Below are 26,284 nucleotides of genomic sequence, written 5' to 3'. Positions count from 1 at the left end.
CGAAAACGTGTTCCTGTTGATTTTTGATAAGATATACGCAGATACGTAGTTATAAATCTGTACTTGACTAAATCATAAAAATCTAGGGGTAAGAAGCTTGATATTGCTTTAAATTATTATAAGTAAAGATATAATACTTTGATTAATTTACTTAGCATGGAGTGTGCTAAAATGTTTTAATCACATTTTTGGGAGGTAGGCCCAAAAAAGAGTTCAATCACCACTAGAGAGCAATATGCTTCTGATAATATAAGGTTGATACATAGAAAACAAAACAGGTATATGATAATAAATGTTGTTGGAACTTGGGGCGACTTTAATTTAATAACGAGTATGCGCTGATTTCAAACCTTTATTGATCGACGTAGCGATTCTCTGAAACAACAGAGATTAAATAATAAATAGATGCAAACACATTTAAATCATACATTCGGATCTAAACAATCATGCAATAAGTAACATAGATCTAAAATTATACAAAACATTAAAATCCAATTTACAAACAATAAAAAATACCGATACATACTTGAATAATAACTTATTATTTCAAACAATCAATTTTATTAATTCATTTTGATACATATATAAATATTATTAACCGATACTGGTGTCAGAAAGTCCTTATAAAACATCCAAATTTTAATTCAATCCTGTCCGTAAACGGTTTTCACAACAATAACAATAGCGTCATAATAACATGACGTCAACGTAATATAAAAAAGGCACGTCACGTAATTACATACACTGATGCCATTGGCATTATTTAAGAAACGTATATGTTTCTTACATTCCCCACCATGAAATTATTAATATTTCATACAAGAACATAAACACATCAGTATGATACAAAACCATTACAGCGACAACTAACTTAAACAATTGAATTGCAATAATCTAAATAATTTCTTTAAATCAACAGCACAAATATTCAAGGTAAGTGTTTTACCACTATAATTCAGATGGACTCAACTCATCAAAGTACAAAAGTAAAACATTGCAATAAACACCATGCTATTGCAATTACAAATCAATCAAATCAAATAGTAATTACTGTAAATCACTTACTTAACTGTAGATTAACTAGATTGAACATTCAAGCAAGCACAATTTTGTAATAGGTTTAACTAATTCGGAAGTACGAGTTTTTACCACACAACTACGGACAAGTCCAACCCGACCCTCTGTACCAGACAGTCCCACAACCGTGAGAACCTCGAGGAAATTGAGTGTTCCGCTCTTGTCGGTGTCGATCTCGTTGAAGGTGCACTCTATCATGACGTCGGAGACATCCTCGCCCAGTGTCGACTTCAGCAGGCCTCGCAGTTCACACATCTCTATCAGCCCGCTTTGGTCGGTGTCTGCCTTTATAAATTTGAGCTCTGTAGTTGGTGCCCGGTGTAGCGTCATGAACGGGAACTGGTCGGCGATTTGCCAGTAGTACATGCACCGTACGCCGTCAGGCGGCTGAAAGCTGGGTATGGGAGGGTGCTTCACGTACCACGAACACACGGGCCAGCTGTACTCGAACTCTTCCGGCTCACCTTCCTCCACTTCCGGGGGCTTTCTTTTGAGGCTGATTCTCCTTTTTCGTATTTTCTTTTTTCCTGATTTCATGAGCGCTGCTAGAATCTCCATTAAGGACGGCAGATTGACGTTCTTTTCGCTCACTTGATTTTCGTTTCTAGTAAAACCTGGTTCCGGCTTGCCGCTTCCGCTTGAAGTCTTGTCCGCGAATGCGCTCCTCGACGCCGAATAGACATGTTCCGCGTCCCTCCCGGGAGTCTTATCCGACAGGTTGGTAATCTTGCCCATGGTCCCTGCGCAAACCAGATCTACATCCAGACCGGAAGTCTGATCCACCAGAAAGTCCTGCTACCTCTGGACGCCGCATCAGCCAGATCCCCGTCTCGACCGGAAGTCTGATCCGTAAGGAAGGCCCTGCTACCACTAGACGCCGCATCAGCCAGATTCCCGTCTCGACCGGAAGTCGGATCCGCAAGGAAGGTCCTGCTAACTCTGAAGGCCGCATGCGCCAGATCCCCGCCTCGACCGGAAGTCTGATCCAACAGGAAGGTCTTGCTACCTCTGGACGCCGCATCAGCCAGATCCCCGTCTCGACCGGAAGTCTGATCCGCTAGGAAGACCCTGCTTCCTCTGGACGCCGCATCAGCCAGATCCACGTCTCGACCGGATTTCTGATCCGCCAGGGAGGTCTTGCTTCCTCTGGACGCCGCATCAACCAGATCCCCATCTTGACCGGAAGTCTGATCCGCCAGGGAGGTCGTGCGTCCTCTGGACGCCGCATCAGCCAGATCCCCGTCTCGACCGGAAGTATCAGCTGTCAGGAAGGTCTGCATGCGCTAAGCCCCCATGCCACCGAGGTTTCCAGCACGAATTTCAGTCTTAACGTGGCTGGTAAAACCAGGACAAACGGACTCTACGCTGTCGCCCTGATATGTCAAATGACGTGGAGAATTTTCGGTGGTCTGCATGGAAAATTCGACGTTGTCAATGCATGCCCCTAGGCGCGCAACAGACACGACTTGCTCAGTTATGTTCGTTTCACTTTCTTTGGTTCCTATCGTAAGACCGGAAGTCACAGTGTGTCCTGTTGGTATAACGTTACCGAAAACTGTATGATGTCTTCCACTATAATCGTCATTTAATACTTCTGTCCAAATCTTCTCTTCGTCTTAAGCATCTTGTATTTCCACCTTTTGGGAAAGTATTCGTTTTCGCCGTATAATGTCGCGCTCGGCTTGTTCGAGTTCGAACAGTTCATCAATGCGTCGCAGTTGCCTTTGCGCTTTCAACTTTCGTAGTCTGGCCTGCGCTAACCGTGACATAGATGATGAAGACGTCGTTGACGCTGATTTGACACTGTCTCCCATCGAACTTTGGGTACATTCCTCAAGCGATAGTATTGCCGATCTTCATTGCGAATATATATCATTGAACTCCTCAAAATTCTTTAAACCAGTGTCAAAACTATCTTCGTATGACTCTTTTTCATCAGGTTGGCAGCATTTAAGAACTTCGCCATGCACTTCCCGTAATTTCCCGAAAAGTCCAACAAGTTTGTCATTAAGCGCCGTCATTCTCCTGCGAAATCATCTGTACTTCTAATTCTCTGTACGTTTTCGTAAGTTGTGCTTGATACGCTGATCTGCTGCGTTTCAGTCTCTGATAATCCTCCGACCCCATCTTTGCGTGAAAATAATCGAGAATTATTTGACGTTATCGAGAATTTTAAAAAATACCGATACAGACTTGATAACGTCAAATAATTCTCGATTATCTTCACGCAAAAATGAGGTCGGAGGATTATCAGTATTTTAATGCGCTGAAATATACATATTTGTAAGAAACGTATACGTTTCTTTAATAATAACAATAGCGTCATAATAACATGACGTCAACGTAATATAAAAAAGGGCGCGTCAGGTAATTACATACACTGACGCCATTGACATTATTTAAGAAACGTATACGTTTCTTACAAATGTGTATAATTCAGCGCATTAAAATACATATGTATAAGGAATGAATGTTCTTAATATTTATATTACAAAACTTAGGAGTTATGCTTGTCAAAGTTAAACCGTGTAATGATGCAATACTCAATGGTCAGTGACAGTTTCGTGCAAAATAGTATTCGTGCGAGCGACGTCCTCTTCAGGGTATACATTTACTGGCGTTACCTAAGCTAAATAGGCTGAGAAAATTTTATTTATTGGCAATAAGTGACCGTCGATTTGGTTGAGATGCAAAGTAAAATTAAGAAGCGGGTAATTACTACATATACTTATGATTATTGTTGTTCGATTTGCGTTCTAACCACTGCTTCAGGGATGGCAAAAATTAAAACTATATGGATGCAGCACAGCGTTTTGCAACAATACCAGCGGAACTTTGAGCGTGAAGCTTTCGTATCTCTTAAATAAATTATGAGCTGGTACAATAACTCACATTCTACTCTTCTAATAAACAGAGTATGTTTGAATGTTGAATCTAATTATGCATTATGTGTGGATCCGCAGTATAATGTTATTTCTTTCGACTAAACTTACGAGACTATCGACGTTTGAACTAATGAACTATAAATTACAGCTGCATTTTCAGATATTTAGTTCTTACTGACTTATTTTAGTTCAAGTGTGGTTTTTAGTTGTGAAAGAAAGCAGGAATACCCAGAGGAAACCCAGTGTGTCCGGAAAGGTGACCACCCTATACAATGTACATGCTTCAGAGAACAGGGATACGACTATGGTAACCAATTCGCTAACCGGACAGCCCTAACTTAGTTGTCAGCGTGTCCCTTTTAAATTAGCCCGAGCTTTTATACTAAGAGACTGTGTTCTTACACTTAATACTTATTTTCATATTGCGTTACATGCATTACGATGTTTTGTATCATTATATTCCAATATGTCCCATGCACTGATACACCTACACAAAGAAAGATTATAAAGTGTTTTATTGGAATACACTCATATGAAAATATTTGGATTCGTCAGTCTGTATTTCAACACAATCATTTGTCATGTGCTTAAAATGTTAACCGTTACAAAAAGCAAAAAGCTGCGTCCTGATGAAATAATAGCGTACCATATATTTAAATCATGACAAACAATGTAATATTAAATAAATACTACTCCATAAATGGTCACATACTATGATCTAATGTATAATGAGCATAATTATGCCATGCCTATTTAATTTATGTAGTATATACTATTACACTCACATATCAGCAACTGCATGTGTACACAGGAATTAGTGCACACAAAAAGTAATATGTGCTATGAATTGATTGATTAACTGTATCAACACAAATTCAAATTTACATACATACGTTTGCAATATGCTGTCATTTCTTAGTTAAGCGAATATCAACTGATAATAATACAGCAAGTTAATTGTTAATTCTTATTTATTTACAAACCATGGACTTATTACTCGGTACTTCAAACTTATGTATTAATTGTATGGTCATGCAATCATAAATTGGTGTGCACAAATTGATGAAATAACCGCTAGTATACTAGTTGTTGTAAATCCATAAACGAGTTCAATCTTTGATTCAAGCGTTACTTCCTTAAAATAATTCCTGTTGTGGTGATACAGTAATACAAGATCCATTATTATTTTAATAAAAGACACTTTCATATGTGTAGGGCGCAAGTCATTTTTTAGGATGAATGAGTGTTTGACCTATATCCGCCCTTTAGGTAAGTCTAGTTTATAAGACTATTACTACGAATAAGTATATCGACCTTTCTGAAAGTACAATATTAAAACTAGGCATATATTTATAACAGGAATAAATTATGACGTATTTTCACGAGTACTAAAATACAGATAGATGAGTGTATCGGTTGCATGAAAGATTTAACGTTTGCGCAAACACAAAATGTGCTCTCGGTTTTTTATCAGCAATATTTACTACTTGGCCTCTTTATCAAAGCCATTGCCGCTTATCGAAATAGGCCGATTTGATAGTGTTGATGTTATCAGGAATACGCCTACTATGCTAAAGTAATCGTTAATACATAGCATTTTGGTGTTGATGGAAATATATTAACATTTGAAATATAACACAATGATTGATATTTAGACTTAACGACGTATAGGGTTGCGCATTTTTGAATCAATATATGTTTCTCTTTAAATAACTGAATGATAATATATAAATTAAAAAATTGAAAGTAAAATCAATCCTGTTGGAAATGGCAACCGGTGGAGAAAACATCAGAAATGAAGACATTTGCAGCGATATAGTTGGTGGATGCGTAACGCTTAGATCGTGTATACCGTGTATAAAGGATAACACCTCCACATATGCGACTCAGTTTTGTACGATTTGCAGTGAATTCCTGTGTGATGATTGCAAACGGGGACATAGTCGCTTCAAACCTGGAAAACATTCATTTATAATAGCAGAAGACGTAATTAAAGTACCTGTAGTTGTCGACATGATGGATATTGACAAATGCGAAGAACATAAGAAAAAAATAAAATTCTTCTGCAAAGACCACTCGTTATTGTGCTGCAGTACATGTGCATTCATTCACAGGGCATGTATAAATGTTGACGAGTTAGCAAAAATTGCTGAGGAGAAAAGAGAACTATTGAATGATTTAAAAAGAGATTTAATCCAAGCTGCTGGGAAAAAAAGCGATATCATAAAGGATTGCATACACATGAAACTAAGTTTAAACGAAAAACTAAGCGAGCTTCCTAAAGATATTGAGACATTAAGGGAACAAATTAACACACTGTTTACCAAGGCAACCACATACATTAATAGCCAAGCGAAAGATGTTATCGACGTTGAATCAAAACGCCTCAGTGAAAGACAAACCTCTTCGGTAAAAGTTCTTCAAGATATCAACGATATTATTCCCATCTGTTCCGCTGTGGTCGATAATGGAACGCCTCAGCAAGTGTTTATTTTTGCAAGGACAATAGAGCGAAAACTAAACGACATTAAAATACACGATGATCAGCTACAAAACAGCCATTTTACATTACAATTATCATTGACATTTACGGAAGAGATTTCTACACTTCTGAAGATAGGAAGTGATTTTGTGCAACTAAAATCTCTCCGAATTGAAAAAAAATCAGGTATGTGTTACATTAATTACTTGTCTAATACTTGGCAACTTTAAAATTTTAGAGCGGAGTTACGGTAAAACAATTTTAATTTTACTTAGTCAGTTCCAATTTTACCCTGTCCTTTTAATACTTCATTTATACAGCATATGGGCGATATCGAAGGTGAACTTTGTTTCGCTTTACTTTATAAATGGTATTGTTAGTTGTGTTATCTATTATTTACTTTCTGTTACTAACTGCGTTGGGTCAAATTATTTATTCCTATCAGCATACGTTTAACAGGACAGAAAAAAATAATTTCGAATAATGCATCCAAAGCTCATCGTAATAAACATACATACGCAGTAACAGCAAGCGTTTCAATTAAGAACAAAACATACATCATTACGAAGAATTATCAATTTAAACACGATTTGAGTATAACGTGTTTGCGTGAGAATGTCACATGGATATGGTTAATACAAACAAGTAATTCATCATTCTGTGCTTGTTGCTTGTTTGATAAAATATAATTATTTTATACTGACTTAATACTACTTTAAACTTAATATATAAGTCAGGTTGCAATTTGCCGTTTTTGAGCTGCTTTCTTTATTAACGCATCTGACCATTAATTGCTGACATTTCATTCAAATTTCATCGTGAAGTTTGCTCTGTTAGTTATCGCTATTTCTATTTTCATGTGCCCAGTCGACCCAGTTTATTTTAAATGCAACCTGCTAACATTTTGATTTTAGTTGCATAACGAATTTTCATTTGAGGTATTGGGTAATTATTTTAAAACTAAAGAGATAATATATCGGCTAATAGCAAACCGCGTAATACTCAATGTATTATAGTCGATATGTGGTAAACGAAAATTTGACTAAGATAACACGTTTAGCATGAAATATTGATAAACACTAAATAACTTTATGGTTTTGATATAATGCACCAATAAACAATACATTAATTTGGTATAACAATTTCAAATAAAAACAGCAGTGTTTAACCTTAGACAGTATATTTGATGTGTAGATATGAAATATGAACACAAAATGGTTTTGTTTTCAAGGCCTTTATTTTTCTACTCATATTTCTACTACTACTACTACCACTACTACGACTACCATTACTACTACTACTACTACTACTACTACTACTACTACTACTACTACTACTACTACTACTACTACTACTACTACTCCTACTACTACTACTAGTACTACTACTACTACTACTACTACTACTACTACTACTACTACTACTACTACTACTACTACTACTACTACTACTAATAATAATAATAATAATAATAATACTACTACTAGTACAATTACTAGTGCCACTACAATAACTGCTACTACTACTACTACTACTTCTACTACTACTTCTACTTCTACTTCTACAACAACTACTTCTACTACTACTACTACTACTACTACTACTACTACTACTACTACTACTAGTACTACTACTACTACTACTACTTCTACTACTACTACTACTACTACTACTACTACTACTTTTTCTACTACTGCTGCTACTACAACAAAAATAACAACAAATAATAGTACTACTACTACTACTACTGCTACTACTACTACTACTACTACTACTACTACTACTACTACTACTACTACTACTACTACTACTACTACTACTACTTCTTCTACTACTACTACTACTACTACTACTACTACTACTACTACTACTACTACTACTACTACTTCTACTACTACTACTACTACTACTACTACTACTACTACTACTACTACTACTTTTTTCTACTTCTGCTGCTACTACAACAAAAATAACAACAAATAATAGTACTACTACTACTACTACTGCTACTACTACTAGTACTATTACTACTACTACTACTACTACTCCTTCTACTACTATTACTACTACTACTACTACTACCACCATTAATTATACTACTAAAACTTCTGGTACACGTACTACAACAACTACTACTATTACTACTACTACTACTACTACTTCTTCTACTTCTTCTACTTCTGCTTCAACAACAATAACAACTACTACTACTACTGCTATATCTACTACTACTACTACTACTACTACTACTACTACTACTACTACTACTACTACTACTACTACTACTACTGCTACTTCTGCTACTACTACTACTTCTACTACTACTACTACTACTACTACTACTACTAATACTACTCCAGTACAACTAATATTACTACCTCCACCACTACTACTACTACTACTACTACTACTACTACTACTACTACTACTACTACTACTACTACTACTACTACTACTACTACTACTACTACTACTACTACTACTACTACTACTACTACTACTACTACTTCTACTACTACTACTACTACTACTACTACTACTACTACTACTACTACTACTAGTAGTACTATAACTAGTACTACCGCTACTTCTACTACTACTATAACTACTACTACTACTACTATTACTACTAATACTACTACAACTTCTTCTACTACTACTACTACTACTACTACTACTACTACTACTACTGCTACTACTACTACTTCTACTACTACTACTACTACTACTACTACTACTACTACTACTACTACTTCTACTACTACTTCTACTTATACAACTACTATTACTACTACTACCACAACTACTACTACTAATTTGACTTCTAGTACTACTACCAATACTACTTCTACTACTACTCCTATTTGTATTATTACTGCGCCTACGACTTCTACTTCTTCTAAATAAAACCGGGAACCTTATTGTGGTAAATTGCACGTCGGTTTTATTGGTTGGTGGTTATGAATAATGATCCAAATTAATTACATTAAAGACTAGCTGACAATATTTATTTTTAGAAAATATTTTTAAACTTCCTGTTTTTCGTTATGCGTTATTTGATGGAGTAAAAACGCTTGCATATAATGTGTTTATTGAGATTTGTTCAGGTAGCAAACAGGCCCACACAATAGTCTAATGCACAAGATGCTTTCGCTTATAAACATACGGCAGGCGGCCTGACCATTGCGGTCCTGGTCCGCGGTTCTCAAGTCAATGAACTCGATATATGTGGCTTTTTTATTGTAGCCGAACTGCCGTATCAAAAACATATTCATTTTTTAAAGTAAAATTTACCGAATTGTCTTACAAGATTCAAGATACAACATGCAAGAATCTACATTTCACGTCGGATATAAATAACAGTAAACATAAGCTCATGAGCTATTTCCCGACAAACAGTTTTTTTATAGTATAACAAGTATAAATGAGCTAAAAAGAAAGATTAAGCATATTATATAAGAATTGAAAGTATAAAGACAAAGTTAAAGCACATAAAACACAAATTACGTGCAAATGTACATGAAGAGCGTAATCATGGTTTTGTCTATACAATAAACATACCAGGCTCCTAGATTTACATCTTTGTGGCACACAACACATGTCTTTTTCATAATATCGGTCTTTTTCATAATCACTTATATATTATAATATAAATTTTGTATTTATATTTTTATATAAATATATAAATCACAATTTTGAACGTTAAGTTCGTCTATGCATAGATTATGGATGCGATTCTGTCCGCTTCTCAATTGAAGTCATATGATCTATTAATTTCAATCTAAGATATTCAAAGCGTATATAAATACAATTGATCTCAATTATGTACTAATGGAATATTGTTTCGGTGGTTTCAACATTATGCCAATATTTTCAATATTGTTGTTCAATCTTGATCGAAAAAGAAACAATAGTTTAGGCTAATTTTAGAATATATATTGACAGGTTAGGCAACATTCTGTATATTTATTAATATTTCACAAAAAATTCAGCGTTTTAGGAAGAGCAAATTTTTCATAGAATGGCAAACGTTAGACTCAACAAACCTTCCGTTTGTAGTGTCCGATGTCAGCTGTGTCAAATCAATTGACATTTGTATACATGTTCCGCATGTTTAAAACTAAGTCGATCATGTTTGCGATGTATTGAAAGATGTTCGGACAGGAGAACAGGAGATTGACAATATATTTTTGCACACAATCAAGCACTTGTGGTACTTTTGCGTGTAAACTCTGGAGACCAACCTTCCGTTCGCCTTGTGTTCAACCTTCAGGGGGTTAGAAACACGATGTGATTTAAACAATATAAAACACCTATTATTCGGCCTCCCGTGGCATCATTTCGGACAAATAAGGACTTGGAACGCACATATTCGAAATTCTTGTCCGGTTGTATGTATGACGTCAACAGTTTGCATCCGTAAAGAGCTTTGATTATTTCAACAGCCGAGTACCATGTTTAGCGGATTGTTTAGATGTAAATGACTTGTGTAATATTCAGTAATCACTACCTCAGTTGCATGCAGGTGGCTCAAAATGACTACAATATTGATAGGAATTCGTTGCATATGATACAAAGACATGTGTGCATTTTGAGTTTATCCGTTCAAACCAAAATCACAATCTTGTTTATGCTACGCAGTTGTCAGAGTGTTGTGTGTACCGCCAATGTTAAGGAGATGAGTCCTAGATGTTGGATGGGGTTGATATCTTCCGCGATGGTCGTTGCATCATAAAATATGTTTACGAACATGAAGTTTGTCCTTTAACCCGGACACAAATTTCGATGTTCATGTATAATTCCGCAATATACGTAGCAGTTTGGACCCATCTTTATTGGTCCAATACTCTTTTCAATGAGCCCTCCGAGCTAAACGTTTCAAACCGCTGTCGGCAGAAAAAGTCTTAGCAGTTTTCAATTGCGTAACGCAAACTTTCAAGATATACGTTAAACAACCAAGAACAATAACGGAACACATCATGTGTATTGCAGCTGTTAAAAACACCGATTAATACAGTTTAAGTGATGAAAACGTCAAGGACATTGCGCGGTAATTGTTACGATCGTCATGACGTTTTCATTCTGCCTTTATGTAATGTTACGCTGTTATTATAACAACAGTTTTGAACCTTAGACAGTGTATGTGATGTGTACATGAACATAAAAACAAAAGGTGTTGCTTTCATGGTAATTTTTCTAAGTTCGTCATTTCATATTTACACCTTTTTGTTTCATATAATATAATCTGGTTTGACGTTTAATATTGATAAAATAAATCTAACTACACCGTATTTAGGTTTTTATCAACCGCCATCCTTCATTTATCTGTCTGTTCAAGAGGCACATGGGGATATTTCCCGTTCATATAGGCATGTATTATAACAATGCATTCGCCTTCTTGTAACATATTAATGCAGTTGTACTTTCAGTATCTACAGGAAGAACAATGAGAGCCATTTCCTTCACGAGAGAACATAGATATGTAGGGCCCGATGGTTTGGAACATGTCATCGTTTACTACAAAGCACCCCCACGTTAGCAAATCTATTCTGAAAGCAAATGATAAAAGCGATAATAAATGCGATATGCAAATGTTAAGTGTTACTTCTTATATAAATGAATGCACATCTCCGCTTCAAATACAGATATAATCATGCATTGGCTGTTACAAAACCAGCCATGTCACAAACTCTTAAGGTCCTCATGTTTTTAAATTTACTATGTGGTCTGCACTTTGTTGCAGGAATCAACATTTCTGAATAACAATAAATTGCCCGATTAAAAAAAAGATAACGTGCTTACAAATTAAAAAAATCTCTATCATAAGCGTCATCATGAAAATTTGGAACCGTTAAATGTTTACTTATGCATCTTTAAAAAGAGGTTGCACCAGAAAGCAAAGGTCATGAAAAAGTCACACCATGACGCAATCTTAGGATATAAACTGTCAGTGAAAATCATTTAAGCACAGCTTAACTTGCAATACAAATAGGTAACTGTTTCTGGTTGCTAAGTACTAAAATGTGTTCGCACATATGTGAAGAAAGTTGTATAACTTGTTAATACTACTCGGATAGGGTGCAACTGTTATGTGTAAAAGTGTACGTGTGTAGTACATGGGTTACGTGTTTGGTGCAAGAAGTTATTCAAATACATGTCTTCCGTTCCGATGAGCCAATATGCACTCGTCTAAATGGATTTAAATGTTGTTTAATCTAAACCAAACAGATATTTAAGCAAACACCGCAATCGTTTTTTTTAAACAGACCGTCTTAAAGAAACATAAAGTATTTCTTACGTTTGTAATGTTTAATAGTGTAAGTTGGTAGTGTGTAGTATATATGTTTCATGTCCGGTACAAGAAGGTTTGGAATACATGTTAACCTTAACGATGGGCCAACATGCAAACGTCTAAATGTTCTTAAATGCTTTTAATTTAAGCAAAACATGTATATATATTGAATCTTGCTACGCAATTTAAAAAAAAAACACACCGTCTTAAAGAACAAAGACGGCTTGTGAAACGCGATTTAAGCACGAAACTGTGTACTGAAGTGTAAGACCGTTATGTATGAATAATGGCAATGCAACCTTGTAGAAATTGTTATCAACAGCAACCTATGAAATATCTAAATTTGTTTGATCAATTAGAAAATTTAAGGATTGCTTTGGAAATGCAATACAATGTAAAAATATGTTTTCATAAATCTATATTGTGTATGTGTTTTACTTTTGAACTTGCAGTCAAAGATAATCCATGAAAGTGCAAGCACTTGTTTCCAATTGGGTCCTATTTTTTTTGTTTTGCTGAAAAGACATCAAGCAGAAGAGAGCGTTTTGAGATACAAGGAATCCGGTTGCGATACCCTTGCTCGTAGCGAATAGATCCATTGGTTCGTTTACGTGCTCAGTGTATAGCACCGATACACGCGAGAATTACATGGTTTTAATACCAGTACATCTCTAGTTGGGTGGGAAAAACTTGAAGCATTTCTGAAAGTTCCAGTGCCCCGGCCAGGAATGGAATTGGGGAGCTCTGGAAAGGTATACCAGAGTGTTACCATTCGACTACCACAACACTCTAGTATGTTTAAACATTGTTTTTATGTTAAAGTCATTAGCATTATATGTGACCTATTCAGAAGTCTCCTGTTAACACTAAATGGTATAAAGCTGACATTGTAACGTTCGAACATATATGTGGCCTGTTCTGAGATTTTTGGGTACATGGACGGTACATGGACGAAATTGAGTTATTCACATTTTTATAAGCCTCCATATATGTTGAACACATAAATATTAAGATCTTTGCAATATTTTTCAATTTTAGGTGAAATCGGTGATTTCAAAATGCCAATCGAAAAACAAAAACAAGAGCTGTCACCATAGGATGACATATGCCCCCTATAAACGCTTTGATAGAATTTATGAGCATTTTCGAAACCTAAACGCAGACTTCGAAACCTAAACGCGGACCCTAAGTTCAAGGTCAAGGCCAAAGGGGTCAAACGTTTTGTGCGTATGAAAGGCCTTGTTCATATACACATGCATACCAATTATGAAGGTTCTATCTCAAGGGACATAGAAGTTATGAGCATTTTTGAAACCTAAACGCAGATTTCGAAACCTGAACGCGGACCCTAAGTTCAAGGTCAAGGTCACAGGGGTCAATATTTGTGTGCATATGGAAAGGCCTTGTCTATATACACATGCATACCAAATATGAAGGTTATATCTCAAGGGGCATATAAGTTATGAGTATTTTTCGATACCTTAACGCAGATTTCGAAGCCTTAACGCGGACCCTAAGTTCAAGGTCAAGGTCACAGGGGTCAAGAGGTCTTTGCGTTTGGAAAGACCGTGTCCAAATACACATGCATACCAACTATGAAGGCTATATCTCAAGGGACATAGAAGTTATGAGCATTTTTCGAAACCTAAACGCAGATTTCGAAACCTAAACGCGGACCCTAAGTTCAAGGCCAAGGTCACAGGGGTCAAAATCTTTGTGCGTATAAACATGCATACCACATATGACGATTATATTTCAAGGGGGCATAGAAGTTATGAGCATTTTGAGAACTCTAAACGCAAAGTGTGACGGAAAGACAGACAGACAGACGGACAGACGGACAAACGGACGGACGGTCCGATCACTATATGTCCTCCTTCGTGGCATAATAAACATTTCTTCATTTTTTTTCTTGTCAATACAATTAGTAAATAAATGTTTAACAAATCTTCAAGTCCTGTATTAGATCAATAACATATGGTTTTATAACGTGGTATAATTAATACTATTAAAAGTTTATAAAACATCATAAACGTGATAAAATTTATGTTGGTTACCATGAAAATACCATTTATAATACGAATAATGAAAAGTATGTTTATGCAACAAAAAAAATAATAGTTTTGTGTTCAATAACTGATAAAAAAAACAATCCATACCTGATGCGGATACAAAGTCTAAGTGTAGATATGGATTCTTGTGAGAATTTGCGCTAAATTAATTTGCAGTACAATCTATTCTGATACCGTAACTAACAATTACCAAATTTTTACATATTTAATGACATTGCAAAAAATGTCTTAAAAATTACCAATATATTCCAAAGTATGCATTAACTTTTTTCCTAATATAATCACTGATTGCTTACAAGTTATCTCAAGGTTTTAGTTGAACTGTAGCCATGGAAACCAATGTCTATACAAACAATACTTTATTTAAAAGAGGTGAAACTACAATAATTTATTTAAAAAATGTGATCATTCAAAATAATGTTTAATAAACTTTGCAAACAATAATACACAACATAATTAAAAATCTAGTAGCAATTCAGATCTAATAAGAATTAAATGGCAATACCAATTTATAATTAATTCAAAACATATCCTATAATTTAGTACCAACCTAGACAAACATATTTTTCTCTGTTGAGTTAATTTTCAAATAATCGTTCAAATAATTTTACAAATTCTTATCATAAAACGTATCAAACAACAATAAATTCAGGAATCATACATGGTACATGACAATTATTGAAACTTTGTGGTTACCATGGTAACCATTGTAAAATATAAAATGCATGCAGTTATTTAAAGCCGCTACTGTGGAATGGGAAATCAATTATTAAAAGTGCACAATAAAGTGAGTATAGGTAAAATGTCTTCTACATTCAAACATATCATATAATGAGCAAGGTATTGCTATATCAACTCTAAAATCTATCATTGTCATTCACAATATCAAAGACTTCTCCTGATTGTAAATTTGTTACAGCAACTAGCTGTAATGTATGAGCTTTTATTAGTACCATATTGGTTGCATTGTTACATCTGTAAGTGGGATACACAGGAATAGTTGCTTTTGCACAGTGTCCCATTCAATCCTCATAATATATCACAGGCATTGAGCAGATATGCTTAGTGTTTGCTGGCGGTGTGGTATTGATAAGTTATCAAACTTCTTCTCAAGTAGGTCATATATTCCTTGACACCTTCTGCAAATAGACCGGGTTTGGCTTTTAATCTTCCAGCTGGCTTGTACGATGTTATTCTGTGCTTGAACAAAAATAAGATGTTATCAATTGTCATGAAGTTGAGCAAATTTAGTTTATTATACTTGATCTATTGGCAATATAAACATCACATTTCACTAATACCGAGACAAGCAATGATTGTAGGAGAATTTGCAGATAGGTAATTTCTACAAAACAAAATGTGATTTTAAACAAATTGAGAATAAAATATCTACAAAAATATGCATTATTACCAGATTGAATTTCTCATTCAACCATATGAAAACATTGACGAACTTCATTTACTAAATTAAACAGTGAACACAAAATAACAGGAACTTCGAAAGGTCACGGTAGACAATTTTACTTTTCGTTTGAAAAAATGTTGTTTTTGTAATTATGTTTGACATTTAACCTTAAAGAGTAAAGTTTATTAAAATAATAAAACTTACCGTGCTCACAGACAAGTTAAATCCAAGTAATATTATTAGCATCAAGCTAAAATCGGTATCAACATGTGTTGACGTCTTGATAGTGGCTATAAACTAGCCATGGCCAACTTTGTTAAAAAGGGGAGTATTAAGTCAGCTCATTGAAATTTAAAGGTCAAAATCGATTTGTTTGATAGACAAGTCTTTCCATGGCAAGTATGTGCCGATTTTTATATTACTTAAATACGCTAAACAGTAAAATCAAAGAAAACATTAAACAACCTAAACAAAATTAAGAGCAAGCTCAGGGAAGACATTTCAAATGAATTTTTCTCATTATGACGCTTGCCGAATAAGTACCTAAAGTCTCAGAACACAACACATATAAGCGAGTACTTACGATTTTAAAGCAATATTTAAATTATGATCAAGGAATGATGTTCATATATATTAACAATTTTTATTAATCAAATAAAGTTTCTTCCATTGAATTGATAGCGAACACGGTAATGACGATACCATCACTTTTGTTACCGAGTTGTGTAAAATTGTACTGCTTCGTTAACTTGAACTTTGTTAAAACCGAAAGTTGACAAGCTCAAGCAAGATTTCAACTTGCCACCTGTTTCTGTTGCGCAGACGCTATTGTTGGTTATGATTAAAATATTTATGTGTAAGTGAACTTTCACTTCGTAGTTAAATCGCAACATAACCCAATTAATTTAGATAGAGTAGGTATTTTATATAGCAAAACAGATCATTAAATGTCTAAGAACATTTGACGAGGACATTATTAAGAAATTAAATCTGACAGTTTGTATGTATGATTTGAATACACACATGTATGTTTAACATTTAAATTAAATGTATAATGGTCGAGCGAGGTAGGTTAAATATATAGAGGATATTTGTTGGATTTAGTGGAATATCGATTTTATTTCACGAGTGATAATATAAAATAATATTTTCTCGAGTGGCGCAGCCACAAGTGAAAATATGTATTTGTTATGATCACGAGTGAATTAAAATCGATATTCCATCGAATCCAACAAATTTTCTTTTTATTTTATGCTTGTTTGAACGTTTATTAACATCGTAAAAGAGTTAAACTGGACAATTGCGCTGGATTTATGACGTCATTTCGTTGAAAAAATGACGTCATTACACAATAAAACAGTGAAACAAATCGATATTTATCACTGTTGTTTTTCACTGTTTAAAACAGTGAAATACCAGTTTTATTTCACTGATATTTCTCTATAAACCAACTGAAAGCATAACACAAATTTTATTAATTAACTGTTAATTATACAACATACCGGCACATGTTTTTGCACAATGTTCATTATAACAGTTATTGTAAGCACCAATCCCATAAAGGTTTTTCTTATTAGTAACAGATTTAACTATGTGTCGTTTGATGTATTCCGCACAGAATACTGAGAATTACTGAGTTTTGTTTCTTCAATTATGAATTCCTATCTCAAAGCTGTCAACCATTTATTCGTCTATTAGTATTACTTGTTATACATCAACAAAGTATCTGTTTTCAAAATCGGGTAACATCAAATATATACACACTTCAAATTGTGGTCTTGCGTTTTGACTGATTTGAAAAAACATGTAAAATTACAGCCGGAGTAGCCATAACAACATTAAGGACACTGTTTACATTGTTTGTGCTTCTTAAACATTTGGTTTAGAATTACGGTACGCAAATACACTTATAAATTAATTGTACTGATAATTTGACAATGTGATGGTGATGTGGACACATATTGTTGCCTTACTAATTAGTTAAATTAAAGGTCAATTTTAACACTTTTGGAAACTTTAAAATATTAAAGATAATTGTTTGAGATGCGGAATAAAACTATTTGCAACAATTAAGCGTTACGCCTTATGTCATAAATCACCAGTTAAATCTTCCAATAACGCACCGTTTTCTAAAAGTTGGACTGACTTACCTCCCTTGCTGTGACGTCAGAGCTGTACATCCGCTATTTTTAACAGCGTTATTTATGCCGAGACGATCAACTGCATTGCTATTACAGCAATACGTTATGTTAAATTATGGACTTTTCTGACGAATCTGATCATTATAAAGATGAACTACATAAAATTAGACCGTACATGTACAGTACACGCCATTTTATCGATTTAAAATATTCCAATTAGACCAGACTCCTTTTCCGAAAATGGCTGGAAAAAACCCTAACATGTTTGTTATTAGATTTTTCATCATCTATCTAAATTATTGTATTATTTTTTTGTAAATAAATGCAAGTGAAAGATATCGTATTATTGTAACACATAATTTAACTTATAACAGTAAGTGTAATCATTTGCATCCATCGATGTAATTACATTAATGCTCTAACTGTTCATCGCGAATGTTTGTTCTAGTTCGTAATCGTTTCCACGTATTCATAGTGCAAATGTAAAGTTCAGAAGACAGAAAACCAAAGACCTATAAGTCTTTGCAGAAAACACACTATCGTATTTTCGGGGGGTAAAAGACGCGACTTTTTCCGAAGCGTCTTATTTATGGACGAAAATGAAAAACATATTATCCTTACTTTTGCAAAAAAATGCGCGTACGATAATCATAATCATTAGCGATAATTTGATTGCCTCAGAATAAACGCGTGTCACTATCAATCGATCATTTAATTGGTTTACTTCAGTGTTATGGCTTTGTTATACCTACCACACCAATTCTTATGTGTACTCCTCCACGATAAAATCGTGTTCAGTTACTGATGATAGCAACCGGGTGTAATCCTCCTGGAAATCGTGCTTTTCATGCATTATATTATCATTATATTATCAAAATATTTTGTTCGACACGGAAAGCTTTTTACAAATTAATATTTAATGCATTACAAATTTATTACAAATATAAATGTTATGTTAAATTCTCAAATAAGAATATCAATTTGTAATCCGAAACACTCTTCTGATTGTTTTATGTTAGCACGCCGTTAACAAATTCTAGCGTCGAATATACAGTCGGGATTGTTAGCAGATATAACCGGGATATGTCTTCTTTTCCAAACATGTATTTCACACCCATGCAACTGACAGTTTTGTTGTCTTTTTAGACGCTGATGATAAAAGGAAACCGTGCTCGCACCATGGTATGTGATAATTTCGTGTTGTTTGTGCTTTTCTCAGTTTGTATCCACGACGAACCCATAATTGATTTTAATTATTGCATCATATAATATGTCTACATGTCGAATTTTATATTGAAAAATTAGGCTGCGCCATTTTGATTTGTCGGCAAATTGTTTCATTTCAGACCCCATACAGTTCTCATATCATAATCTCTGTGATTTATTACTCTAACTTGTTAGTTTCTGACCACGCGTGCTACTGAAAATAGCCATCGGGATTGTGTTTTATGGCCCAAACAAGCACACAGTGGCTTCGACCCGTGTTTTTGATCCCTAAATGTAAGATAAGCACGTGCACTATTAAATATAATGTTGGTCAGTACAAACGTTCTACCGAAAACCGCAGATCGCGTCTTTGTTTTATTGCACAATCAAGCCCTGAACATCCAATATCCTGTGTATTACGACACACACACTTTAGATAAGCACGTGCCGTCTGTCAAAACAATTATTTTTATAGATCAGTAAACACATCGAAGTAGCTCACACAGTGAATTCCCGTATATGATCTCGGAAACGAGACTTGCTTAAAATATTTAAAATTACGATATTTATTGTCAAAATAATTTATAAAAAAAAGAGAACCATCCAACATACACCATACACAGGCGACACAAAGTATAATTAATTTTGACAATTTAAATAAAAACAAATGTTTTATTACAGAAACAACTTGTACATGATATGATATCTATGATGTTTATTGGTCGTTGCAAAAGAATATGAATTGTATACGATGATTTTGTTTGTGCAATCATTATACAGTACAATACAAATGTATGAAATTGAATGTAATTGTTCAATAATGAACGAACTAAAAGAGTGTAACGATAACGATATAGCTTGTTTGTTTTTATTTTATTCAAAGGAATTGTCAATGGCAAATGGTAAGTGTATGAAGTATGCAGAGAAGCTGACAAAATGTTAACGCAATCGCGCAGGAGTAAATATATCAGCCTATTATATGTATCTGTTTCTAATTTTCGTTAATTTAAAAACTATTCAACATTTGCTATAGTATAAATAAATATTTGCAAATATTTTTACTCGGGAAATCGCCGCGTGTAAAGACGCGGCGTGATTCTGCGGATCGATACCGAGGCAGAAACAGACGCGGTTGTTTTTATTTGGAGAAAAAAAGTTTGTGTTTGGAAACATGGCTAGCACGACTAATTTTAGTGCACCAAATCTTCTTCAGTTTGTTGTCATTCGGAAACTGGAAAAAATCACATAATCTTTTCCAAGGTGATTTACAGCCAACGGCCGCACAGATAACCATTTTCCCTATGACTGTGAAAACAATTTCACGAAAATATCAATAAAAACTGAAAAATAAAACCCGAATTTTGAACTATCGCTTATCTTCTAAGCGGACGCGAAAATGCTTGTTCAGCTGTGACGTCACACAACATGGTAGAACAGGGGAGATAAGCGAATCAACGCTTTGCGAGTTACGATCATAAAAGTCAACACAATAATCTTTTTTAGGTTAAACACAACAAGGAAACGCTATTTTCCCGATAATTTAATCATATTTCAATTTAAATAGCGTTTAATATATTGACTTTTGATTTTCTTTGAAATTAACCTTTAAATTGATATATTGTTTTAACCGTAAGCACTCCGAGTAGGAAGCCACAATCGTTATGTAAAAACACGTTGTGTATCTATGTGTAATAATACTACTAAATATAATTTATAGTTGCTTTAGTCATTCAACAGATTTTGATCATAACAGGTAAACATCTTTAATTTATATTCCTTAAGGCGTTGTTTGGTAAAAGCTAGAATACATATTGATAATGAGCCGTCTTTTGGTTGATGCTCTGTCAGCTGCTAAGAGACACACTAATGGAGCTGACGTTGTTGCACCCTAGCCGAATCTGAATTGGTTAATCAGTGTTTGTTTTCTAAACTACAAATGTTATTTTTTTTAATAGCGCAGCTTCGTTATTCGATATGTATACATTTAAATTGTAGTTGAACAATATTAAACAATCTTGATTGATTAATAAATTGTGTTCGATTCCAAATTGACGAAACAGAAAATGGTAACTTGTCATTATTCGAAGGATTTTTTATTTCTATTTCAATTGATGTTTCTTGAAATATAGATGATGAAGACATTGAAAACCCATTGATTTTTGAGGTTCAATTTGAATGTTTGTTTCAGGAGATCCGACTAGAAGTTGTCGTTGTACAGCGTATTTTTATAGAATAAGAGGTTCAGCCCCCCGTAAGGGACCCCGGCCTGTTAGCAACAACACAAGTTAACTTGGAGTGGAAACAATTAAAAGTACAATATTGTCCATGACATGAAGCAACTATGACATTTATTCTTCATTATGGTAGGAGTCAGATTTAAAGACAGTGTGTTTTTACATTGAAGTAATATGATATGAAGTGTTTGATCGTACGTTCCAGCATTTGTCAACAATACGAATATTGGATACTTATATTCACTGTAATCCTGTTATAGTACTTAAATTGAGTTATGTAATATATATTATATTTATTTGATTTTCTTGTTTGAGTTATTTAAACTAGTATGTTGTGATGTGGGACTCAGGGTGAGTGTTGACATGACTTTTAACGTTTTAAACTCTCTCTAAATAATGCTTTGCATGGACTCTTACGAGCGGCCGACCCCAGCATTAATTATTTTCATGTTAAATATTGATATAAGTACATCATTTCATTTCATAGGCAACTTGTTAATGTCTTTATATAAATATATCCTAGTTGTTTACCGATATTACGTTGACCACAAACACGTCTATATCTCTTACTGCTCGTAAAAACTGGAAATCAAATTCAAAATACAGGTGGCGAACGCAGGTCGCCGTGGCGTTGCTTTTTTTCCGTCTAGAGACTTGGAGGTCACGCGATGTTTAAATATCCACAAAGACACTAAGCACTGGCTCTATCCGTTAATAAGACAAACGCTTATCATACAGTCGAGCTGAAATGAAAAGGTTTAACTTAATACACTAAGCGCACCTTACATCACCTTACTTATTCTGAAATACACGTTATGAAATCACAACGATTTATGTTCGAAAACTTTAAGGTTGTTGAAGAAGAAAGAAATCGGATAATGTCGGGTAAAATCGAGTTCGTACAACGCGTATTGTTTCCCTACGAAAATTGAAGGATAATGTCAAACGATTAATTGAAATAAATATATCGTATATTCTATTAACAATTATCATGAAGATCACAACGCATGTCGTACCGATATAAAATGTGTGAAAAAATAAATGTTGACATAGATATAATAAAGGTGCTATTTATAAACGTGCCTACGTGCTTATCTGTATAGTGTGTTCTATGAACGACAGGTGTGTTAATTCAATTTTCCGAAAATATTTACCATCACACAGTATTCATTTTTTTAGAGACAATACTATTAAACGTTTTGTTTAAAACATTTAACATGTTTCAAGTATTAACTTTGCGACAAAGTAGCGGATGGAAAGTGTTGAATATAACCAATCACTACACAATCCATTCTATGACATATATTCAAAGAGGACATTTTACCATATCCATCATAGGTTTTGATAACATCATGTTTTAGTATCTTGGTCTGCATCTTTTTTGTTTTTGGGTTGAGGTACCTGTAATAATCCTCCACCATGATAATGAAATGATTTATCTTTATCAGGTGTTGTATTCTCTGTATTATAATTATATAAGAGTATATGTGTTTGTTAACACTAGATCTAGACATGTATGCTTATTTAGTTAGTTTCAGATGTCATTGGTTCTATATGTTACCTTTGTTCGCATTAGATTTTCTGAAAACTGTGTTAATGGTTATTGCTCCTGAACATATGGTGTTAATGTAGTCATGTTTTCACTGAAATCATAATTTACGTCACCGAGCTATATATAGACAAACAGTTGTTAAATATATTCAGTAAGTTTTATTTGTGTTGCACTATATGTACCAGAAGGAAGCACGGCATTAATTTGAAACACCCAATCATGTTTTCCTTAGATGCAGAAGTTTTGCTTACATGCCGGCGAAAGTTCATGTGTGTTTGTTTTTGCATAAGAACATGGATATACATATTTTGGTGGGTAACAATAACATATAACTGTAATCAACATTCAAATAACTTACTTTAACATTTTTAAACACACGTACTTTTTTGGTTAAATGTTCCCTTATTTGTGTATATACTTTGTATTTGTATTGTTCGTATATACATCGATTAAAAAGCTTCGGATAAAAGTGTTCTAGTAATGCGTGATCTGATGTAATCCGAAGAACACATATAATGTAAAAATATCAAATCTATGCTTAAAATTCGGAAATGCAACGTTCCATTTGTTTTAAACAGCTAATAAAGGCTTCGAAAGACAAACATCCATTGTCTTAAAAGTGGTTTCACTCCGTTTCATCAGTAAAAATTGTCATGAGGTCAAACTGTATATTGCTAAATACCAACAAAAAAGCCAGATATAAAATTATGTCATTTTTTTAAACGAATGCATTTTATATTTAAAGCCTAAAAAATTGGGTAAAAAAACAATACTATCCAGTGTGATTAAGTGCAGAACAGCAGAGTTAAAGCAATATCAAGGCTTTATGCTGACTAAAAAATAAATTCATCATCACTTTGCCTGTTGAGGTACTCTCTGTTTTCTCGGGCTGAGGCCTCAGACTTGCGGGGTCTTGGTTAGTATGAAGTATGCAAATTTAGTATGAACAAAGTATGAATATAAATTCAACATGAATTATAAACCAAAACTATTGTCACATTTCACCAGTGTTGCGACCATGTTTGTGTATTTCACCTGCAATTTATGCAAATGAAACAAAGCGCCACTATTATCTTTAGATTATAATTCAAACGCCCCATTCAATCAAACCAAATTGCGACAAATGTCTACGGAGGCTGAGATACTAATGTTAGGTACCTAATGACCCTTTTTTCCAGGAAAACGACATTCTATCATCAAAAGAAGTAAAATGTTTATTCCATCCAACCTGTAAACATGCTATCATTAAGTGGTCATTTGTATTTTAGTGATATAGTTTTCAAGCTACAGCGGTGAATAGTTCTGCTACTGTCAACATCCAAAGATTCATCACACTAATTATACAGATACAATTGTTTATTTCTTTGAATAATAACACAAAACCCGTGTGTGTATTTGAATGTCATAGTATGGCATGTTTAATTATGCAGGTCTTTTAAAATTGAAATGAAATAGAAGTGTCGGTGTCCTGTGTTGAATATCTCCTCACACGCCGTTTTTTCAGAGTGAATTGCAAGTTGGGTTGTAAGATTTTGTTTTACTTATTTCATTTTACGAAGACATGCGTGGAAACAATATGCAAATGTCAAAACAAATAAAGCCTCAGATACACGTTTCGTAAGCTAGTTCATTGAGGATTATTAATTTATAACCCTATAATTGATTCAACGGAAGCTTCCTAGCCATGAATCAACATGCCCATTTGTATATAGTTGAAATATGCATGGACACAATATGATCATTTACATTTAACATATCAAAAATGGTTCAACTAAAAAAGCTTGAGCTATGGTCCTTTTTCCTGAGTCTTTAATTCAAATCTGGCAATATATGTTGTTTAATTATGCGTACTATGCAATTTTCGAGTTTTTAAATTGATTCTGTGGCAAAGGAAAAGTATCAAAAAAGTAAATAAAAATATAGAAGCATTAGTTTTAAAATTATGCCGTGTTATATCCTTCAATGAGATCTATATAGCTTAGTTTTATTTTTAATGACTTATTATAGTTTGTGAAATGCATAGCGGACAAAATAATTGTGTTATATAACTGTGTTAATTCTTGATTCCGTGTCTGTTATGATCCCATAGTGATTGAATAAAACGTAGTAGAGGGCTACTGCATGATGTTTCATACCAAATCTTGACCTTTTATTTTCAGAGATGTACATGATTGCTGATGAAATATAATGCACTACATTACATTTCGTTACTTTTTAATATATCCTCTGGACAACAAAACAACGTATGGATGCACATTATTAAAGGGAAATAAACAAACAAAAAAAGCAAAAGTTGCGTTTGAAGAGAACTGTCCTCCCACCATCAATTCAATATTGCTCCCAATTAATATTCAAGTTCGTACCACTTATTGTTTGGGTGATATGCAAACAAGATGTGTTAATATAAGGGTTGACCTGGAAGCGTAATTAAGTTTATTGTAAGTCGTTCCACGAGCATGAAAAACGATGCATTAGGCGAGACGGAATACAATTTTTATAGATGGCGATGCAGCGTGGTTGTGGCGGAAAGACTTTTAAGAAGACATAGGGAAAGCAATATAAAGAAATGGAAGCGGAGCTAGAGTGACAGAACACGGAGCGGGGTAGCACGCGCAGAATATGAGGGAATACCGAAGCGTCCTTTCAAAGCAATTTGATTCGTCAATAAAGGTGTACACTTCTATAAAAAAAAACTTACAACATTATTGCAGATGGCTTGCAAAGAAAGCAGATGATTTACAAAAAGCACTACCCTGGTAAAAAATATAAAGAAGTGCGATACAGAGTGCAAGCAGCGCAATCGAATGGTGGAGTACAATGGGCAGTGCAAGGTACATGTTGTATAATGACTAGCTATTCTTATTCGCCACAAGAGCAAAGAGGTGATTGTGAAAGCACACCATAGATTGTGCTAAGTTGCGTATGTATTATTTGAATT

At 34.3% G+C, this 26,284-nt stretch overlaps 2 protein-coding genes across 4 annotated transcripts in view; one reads left to right on the top strand and one right to left on the bottom strand.

The window, feature by feature from the left end:
- The window catches only part of LOC127834312 (uncharacterized), a 134,585-nt gene that overhangs the window by 66,170 nt on the left and 42,131 nt on the right, over window positions 1-26,284 (bottom strand). The window lies entirely within an intron of this gene.
- Window positions 5,499-25,546, top strand: LOC127834309 (E3 ubiquitin-protein ligase TRIM33-like). 3 transcript variants are annotated; one of them, XM_052360049.1, is made up of 4 exons: window positions 5,499-6,630; window positions 11,883-11,978; window positions 19,501-19,536; window positions 21,749-25,546. In XM_052360049.1, exons 1-4 carry the CDS (start codon window positions 5,730-5,732, stop codon window positions 21,847-21,849), a joined length of 1,134 nt encoding a protein of 377 aa, XP_052216009.1. In that variant the 5' UTR covers window positions 5,499-5,729; the 3' UTR covers window positions 21,850-25,546. The 3 variants fall into 3 exon arrangements, with proteins under 3 accessions (XP_052216009.1, XP_052216011.1, XP_052216010.1); XM_052360050.1 differs by lacking the exon at window positions 11,883-11,978 and having other exon boundaries at window positions 5,505-6,630; XM_052360051.1 differs by lacking the exons at window positions 11,883-11,978; window positions 19,501-19,536 and having other exon boundaries at window positions 5,502-6,630.

The sequence above is a fragment of the Dreissena polymorpha genome, chromosome 6 (genome assembly GCF_020536995.1).
Source record: "Dreissena polymorpha isolate Duluth1 chromosome 6, UMN_Dpol_1.0, whole genome shotgun sequence".
Lineage (NCBI taxonomy): Eukaryota > Metazoa > Mollusca > Bivalvia > Myida > Dreissenidae > Dreissena > Dreissena polymorpha.
Note: the sequence above shows the minus strand (reverse complement) of the source record. Positions and strands in the feature narration are given on the sequence as shown.

Bases quoted from the DNA above. Each gene is read 5' to 3' on its own strand.
- LOC127834309 (XM_052360049.1), top strand. From the start codon at position 5,730: ATGGCAACCGGTGGAGAAAACATCAGAAATGAAGACATTTGCAGCGAT. The intron at 11,979-19,500 runs GTTAGCAAATCT...TTGTCTTTTTAG, and splicing joins TTACTACAAAGCACCCCCAC to ACGCTGATGATAAAAGGAAA. The intron at 19,537-21,748 runs GTATGTGATAAT...TGTTTGTTTCAG, and splicing joins GAAACCGTGCTCGCACCATG to GAGATCCGACTAGAAGTTGT.